Source organism: Choloepus didactylus, chromosome 23 (assembly GCF_015220235.1).
Source record: "Choloepus didactylus isolate mChoDid1 chromosome 23, mChoDid1.pri, whole genome shotgun sequence".
NCBI classification, from domain to species: domain Eukaryota; kingdom Metazoa; phylum Chordata; class Mammalia; order Pilosa; family Megalonychidae; genus Choloepus; species Choloepus didactylus.
The window spans coordinates 31,271,428-31,278,711 of record NC_051329.1 but is presented as its reverse complement, the minus strand read 5'-3'; the positions used below and the strand labels follow the sequence as shown (position 1 = coordinate 31,278,711).

Here is a 7,284-nt window from a genome sequence, read left to right as displayed (position 1 = left end):
CACCATAGGACTCTGCATATCAGACTATTCTGATTACTGCTGGGACTCTGCTGTCCATTTTGGTAGCCACAACCACATTGCCTTTGTTGATTAAATGCTGCCACTTGGCTCCTGCCAACCAGGGACCTGATCATCCCCATTGTGTTTAAGGATCCACGTTCAGTGGCAGCAGCTCCCATGGTAATATCTGACCTACAGAGAGGAGCTAGCACAGGGCTCTTCAGGGATGATGGAGCTAGTCTCACAAATGTGTCCCTCACAGCCCTGGTGAAAGGGGTGTCCTCTGGACATTCCTGGGGTGAGGAGCAGGTCTTACATGATAAATCCTTTTTACTACTCCAGTCTCTCTAAGACTTTCTATCCCCTCATCCACATTATACCAGGGAAGTTCTGGCATTTCAACTTCAGGCAATATAGGCCACTTTTCTGTCCATGCTTCAGCCAACCACCCAAACTGCTACAGCCCTTTTAACCATTTGAACTACAACACTGAATCCAAATTCTCTTTTTAGCAGGACCATATCAATAAATTTAGCCCAATCCAACATTATGTTCCTTTCACCATTATCCTATGCCTTTAATATTCATTTCCATGCAGATTCCTGTGACTTCTGTCTACATAATTGGCAAAGTCATGCAGTTGTTTTGAAACGTAGCACAGCTCCTCATGGGTCACACTTTGTGTCTCACATTTCAAAGCCTGTTGAAGCTTCAGTCTAGTCATAAGTCTGGAAGGAAAGGGCTAGTGGAGGTGTGTCATGAGAGGCAATGGAAGTGTCATGCAAGTCAACTACCTCAGTACATTGCATTAGAGTGTCTTCTGGTGAAACAGGGTTAGACTCTTTGGAAGGAGGTGTGAGAGCTGTTTCCTCACAGTGGGTATTTGCAGGGTTGTCAGGCACAGCAGGGTTAACCTCCTCAGGTGGATGTGGGATGACTGATTCCCCAGGGCAGACTGGAGGAGGGGTGGCTGATTCTACTCGTAAGACCATTAGAGGTTTACCTGGCAAAGAAGACTCAGCAGAATCTCAAGTTTTTTGTATATATAATATCCATGTGTGCCAGTTTGGATCCCAGGTGAACTTGGAATTTTCACTCCATCTTCCCCTTCCCTTCTCTGTCAAATATGCTCCCACCCCCTGTGCTTGGAGCCAGGTCAATGAATCTGAGAGGAATTAGGGAAAGAATTGATGGGTCACCCATTGGATTAATATCTGGGAATTCCCACTCACCACAACCTTCAAATTCTCCTCTTATGAGAAGTATCACATCAGACCTGAACTGGTTTTGACTCCTGACTCCATTCCAATGTCTTCTGACCTTTCAGTTCATTGAGAAAACAGATTCTCCCCATGGGGTAGATGTGGCTCAAACCCACTCACTTCTGAATCTCCACCTGGACCAGGACACCCTGTGCCTGCAGCAGCCAGAGCAGAGCAGCCACCAGGGGGCAGCAGAGAGTCACCTGGCAATGCCCTTGGAGATGGGGGTCCCTGGAAATCAGGGGGATTCCCACATGCAGGAAGGTCATTGATACTGAACTCGGACCTGAAGGAGCAGGTGTCCTTTCTCTGCAGGATCATCCTGGACATGGATGGCCAAACTCTTCTGCTTTTGACAGTCTCCTCTTTGGCTCTTGAAGAGTTTGCCCCTTTCCCTGTACACTGGTTCAGGCAATCACCTCTCCTCTTAGCTCACCCAGTTGTGCTAAAACAGTGTAAGTGTCCCCAAAAGCCCCACCTTCTCTGTGGTCCCATGTTTCCCACCTCCAGTCCCTTTATAGCTGCTTCTCACCTTCCCTGGAAGCAACTCCCACAGTCCCTGCACCTGCTCTGAGTCTGTCCAGGGGAAGGTGTCAAAGGTTATTCTCAATTCCTCAGGAACTGTACTCATGGGTGTGTCATTAGACTTCCCTTGATGTGATTAGTTGCATTAAACTTTCCTTTGCATAATGAATTTTCTCCAGCAAGTGAAGATAAATTAATTATAATAAAAAGGATTTGAGGTGTTCTTGGGAACAAGCCCACTTTCATCACTTTACATAACAGACAGCACCAGACATTAGTCTGGCCCTTACTCACACTGGGGACCATGAGGCAAAGAGCCCCTGACCTGCCCCAGGAGCTCACAGCCAAGGCTGAACCCAGTCCTGCCTCAGGGTCCCCAGGAGCACTTGACAGGAAGGAATTTGACTCTGGCTCTGCCCCTCAGGAAGGGGCAGCAGGGGAGGACACTGCCACCCTCCTAGTGTCCTCCTGCTGTCACCTGTAAAACAGGGAGGGTCACTGCACTGAGTCCTTGAAGGTCACATGAGATGTCATATGAAAGCTTCCAAGGGGAGAGCTAGGAAAAGATCCGGGTCTGAGCTCCTCCACAAAGGGCTTGTGGGTTTATGGGTGGGACACCTCTGGGTCCTGCCTGAGCCAGGTAAGCAGAGGAAGGTCCTGGGGACAGGATAATCCCAGCTTCACCAATGTGATTCCCCCACAAAGATGGATTTTGGGTTTCATGGAAAATGCATGCAGATGTCCCCTCTGGGCACTTTGGTGGCCTTCTCCACCCAGGAGGGAAGCCAGGACAAAGACTGAGGGTGGAGATGGGCCCAGACTCCTGGGACCAGTAGAGGGAGGATGATGTGAGGGGCTGAGGGTGGGTCTGCAGGAGCTCACCCTCCCCTCTCTGTGTCCCTGGGGGCTGATCCCTTCCCTGAAAGCCACAAAGCTCCCTCAGCAGCCACCCAGAGCTTGTGCTGATTTGCATAACCAGAAGCTCTCCACAACCAGGGGATAAGAGAGGCCTGGGGGAAAGCAGCCCATCCTTGGGGCCTCAGGGAGCAGATCTGGGGGCACCTCCACCATGGCCTGGACCCCTCTCCTCCTCACCCTCCTGGCTCACTGCACAGGTGCTGCCACCCAGGGTCTCACCCACTGCTCAGTGCTTTGCTCACTGTGCTGAGAGCCCCAGAGGATGCTGTACCTGGGATAGAGGGGGCAGGTTATAGGGCAACTGCACAGGGAGCAACATGAAGTGGCTCTCTGTAGGGTCACAGGATCCTGGAGATCAATCCAACAAGGCAGGTGTGGCGATCTGGGGATGAGCCCCTCACTTCAGCCCACATTTCCTTTCCTCTCTTGCAGGTTCTGTGGCCTCCTATGAGGTGACCCAGCCACGCTCAGTGTCAGTGGCCCTGGGACAGACAGCCAGGCTCACCTGTGGGGGAGACAATATTGGAAATAAAGCTGTTCACTGGTACCAGCATATGCCAGGCCAGTCCCCTGTGCTGCTCATCTATACTGATAAAAACCGGCCCTCGGGGATCCCTAACCGATTCTCTGGCTCCAACTCAGGAAACATGGCCACCCTGACCATCAGCGGGGTCCAGGCCGGGGACGAGGCTGACTATTACTGTCAGGTGTGGGATAGTGCCAGTAGTGCTGCCCACAGTGACACAGGCAGATGGGGAAGTGAGACAAAAACCTTTTCCCCTGTCTCAGTCTCTCTCTCCCTCAAGCCCCAGGAAGGCTTAGCACAAAACAATGGGCTGGCCTGGCCCTGCTCACCCAGACCTGAGCCTTCAGGCTGCCCTGGCTGCCAAAGGTTACCCCCTGTTCTAGTTTGCTAATGCTGCAGAATGCAAAACACCAGAGATGGACTGGCTTTTATAAAAAGGGGGTTTATTTGGCTATACAGTTACAGTCTTAAGGCCATAAAGTGTCCAAGGTAACACATCAGTAATCAGGTACCTTCACTGGAGGATGGCAAATGGCATCCGGAAAACCTCTGTTAGCTGGGAAGGCACGTGGCTGGTGTCTGCTCCAAAGTTCTGGTTTCAAAATGGCTTTCTCCCAGGACATTCCTCTCTAGCAAGCTTGTTCTTCTTCAAAACATCACTCACAGCTGCACTCTGTTCAGTCCCTTTGAGTCAGCATGTTTTATATGGCTCCACTGATCAAGGCCCACCCTGAATGGGTGGGGTCACACCTCCATGGGAGTATCCCACCAAAGTCACCACCCACAGCTGGGTGAGGCACATTCCAAGCAAATCCAACCAGCACCAAAACGTCTGTCCCACAAGACCACGAAGATAATGGCATTTGGGGGACACAATACATTCAAACCAGCACACCCCCCTCTGAGTTCCCACCCAGGCCTATGAGTCTGAAGTATGTTGGGGAAACAGAGCTGGGTTACCCTTGGGAGACCCCAGATGGGGTCCAGAACCAGAGGCACCCACAGGGCTCAGGGGCCCATGAGATGTGTGTGGTCAAGGGCATGAGGGGGGCAACGGTGGATTTCCTACCCCCTACCTGACAGTCTCCAGCCCCAGGGAACAAGGTAATGGAGGAGACTGAAGTGAACAGAGACTTACATGTCCCTGCCCAGTGGCACCATCCTGGGGGCCCCAAAGAGCTAGTGAGCAGCTGCCAAGATCCCCTGATTTGCTGCCTGGAGACTCCTCCTCCCCACACCTGAGCACACATCCCTCCTGCACAAAGTTCACTTAGAGCAAAGGTCACTCAAGTCTGAAATTGTTTTGAGTCCAAGTCCTCTTCCAGTTTGCTCCAGTGGCCCCTCCCTCCCTGCACTGGTCAGACTGGGCAGAAACTCTCCACATAGTGTTCTCTCCTCTCCTCCCTCTGCTTACATTCCTGGGAGAAGGGGACACACTTTCTTGTCCTCTCTGGGCCTCAGCTTCTTCTGGTGTAAACTGATCAGGTCATTTATAATTATCAAGTGGCATCCTCCCACCACCCTCAGAAATCTGGTAACTGAGCAATCCAAAATTTACTAGCACATAGGAGAATAAACTCTGATGGTCTTAGTAGTGTCTCAAAAGGGGGCTGGGGCTCTTTATAGGGTCTGGAGATCTGCATTTGGGTGACTTAGGGCAGGTTGATCATGGAAGGACACTGACTAGGATTGGACCACATCTGTGACATAGGAGCATCGGATTGGAGGGCACCATGAGCTGAGGATCTGGCAGTGAGTCTTGATAATCATCTTAAATATGCTAACTGAGCTCTTTGCCCAGGTCAGAACTGTTTCCTCAGAGGAGAAAGCTGTTTATCTGGATAGTTGTTTGGTTTCCAGCAATCTGCTGAAGCAAATAGTGATATTACAGTTGGTTTACATTTATATTCTCCTGGGAAAAAAGTTCCTGGAACTAATAATGAAGTCATGTTGAAATTTGGCACCTCAGTCCTCAGAAAACAGATATTAATTTCAGTTTGAAAAGTGAAAGTGAAAATGAAAGGAATTAATAAACTCCTGGAGGGACAGGGACCTAATCAACCCCAGGGGCAGGGATGGGAGACGTTGAGTCTCTTGGCCCCATCCTATGGGAGCTCATCCTCCACTTTGATAGAAGGGGCCATGGGAGGGGCCCCCAGAGGGTGTCTCAGGGGATGGATTACAGATGAAGGAAATTGGCTTCCCCAGGTCCTGGGCTCCCTGGCCTGGCTGTACTTGGTGATGTTAGAGCCTGACTACCATGGCCCTGGATCTTCTGCTCTGTCTCCTCCCAGGGCCCTCCCTCCCTCTGCAGAGGCCACGTCTGTGTCCTGTGATCCTCTACCACCTCTCTCATCTCCATCATCTCCCCTCACCAAGCCCTCCCCAGTACCCAGCTCCTGCCCTCTGCACCCTCCCATGATCATCCTCTGCTCCATGTCCAGCCCTGCATGGGGCCCTGACCCACTCCCTGTCAGAATTGCATGTTCCCAACAGCAGCAATCCCAGGGGAATCTTAGCAAACACCTGCTGAGGCTTCAGATGCCTGGACAGCCCAGGAGGCATGAGGGGACTCAGCTGACCCCCAGGTCCCTCTCAATGCCCCATGACACAGCCCAGCAGGACCACCCGGCAGGGTCCAGCACTGCCTGAGGCTCTGATGAGAACCGCTGGAGTGAATTCTGGGTTCCTCTCCAGGGTGCATTTCATTCCACATGCCCAAGTCTCCTTCCCTGGGGGGTGGGAGTCCTTCCTGACCCTTCTGGTATGGAACCCTGTCTACTGGTTCTGCTTATCCCTTGAATTACATAAATAGGTTGGCCAAGAAAAACTCAGAGACAAATTGAATGTTGAGGAAAGACACTGATTTGTTCATTCATTCATCCATTTTATTTGCAATGCTTGGCTGGGAAGTCAAGATTCTAATGAACTAACTCACCCTTCTTCTAAAACTGACAGTATTTAGAAAGAGAAAACAGAAATGTGGGTTAATTTGTCCTACTCTTCATGTAAATGTACCTGGTCCTGGCATAAGCACATCCACAGAAGTCATTCCCACCTGCAGGGGCTGTGTAGCCACAGAGTTCACCTTGGGAAGTCAGCACCTGGCAGCAAATGGGGCTGAGGTGTGAGCTCCTTGAGGCCAAGCTGGGAAACTGCAGCCTGAAGGGCAGAGGTCACTTTCTTACTCTGAGGAGACCCTGTGGGACTGGGAGAGTGGTCTAGAGGAGCAGTCCCCTCCCTCACAATTTCCCTCCCAACTGGACTCATGTTGGCTACCCTGGAATCACCTAGAGCAGCACCTACTTAGCTGCAGCCAAACTACCAGGACCTCTTCCTTCCTGGGAGGATGAGAGAGGCTGGGGAGCCCTGTCCCACTGAGGGGTCTCAGAGGCAGAGCTCTGGAGCATCCCCACCATGGCTTGGACCCCTCCCCTGCTTGCTCCTCACTTCTGCACAGGTGCTGTCCCCATGCCCTGCCCACCTGTGCAGCCCCTCTCTGACTCTGGTCTGGGCCTGGCCACTTCAGTCTGGGGCCTCTACAGGGCTGGGGCCTCCTGGGAATGGACCCCACAGCTTCAACCAACCTCTTCTCCCTCCGGGATCTGTGGCCTAGGAAAGATGCCTTCTCTGCGGTGAACTTGCCAGGACATGTGCAAGCTATTTCTGCAGATAACAACAGGTCCTCTGGAGTCCCTTATGGACTCTGACCCCAGCTAGCAAAACTGCAGAGTTTGTAAACCTGAGACCATCACTGCACTCTCCCTGTCCAATGCTCAACTGCCTCCACTTCACACTGTTCTGGAGCAAACATTCAGGATGGAATCCTGGGCCCCAGTTCACAGTGCATCATTCATTCCTATTAGGTTTTGTTTCTTCACCTCCAGGGGACTCAGTTTCCTGGCCTGTGCACAGCATCCCTGCCCCCCCCCCTCAGGACAGCAGAGAGAACTGAGTGAGATGGTGGCTGTGAGTGGGCTCCATCTGGTTCAGAGCTTGGTCCAGACCAGAGATGGTTCCAGTGTGAAGAGTGACTGCATGGGATGTCAGTGA

The 7,284-nt window shown here is 51.8% G+C and overlaps 1 gene segment (V, D, J or C); it reads left to right on the top strand.

Annotated features, from left to right (window-relative positions):
* Positions 1 to 2,763: 2,763 nt before the first annotated feature.
* On the top strand, positions 2,764 to 7,284 carry LOC119519333. The segment is given in 3 exon segments: positions 2,764 to 2,902; positions 3,138 to 3,464; positions 7,169 to 7,284. Coding segments are annotated over 3 exon segments (489 nt in total).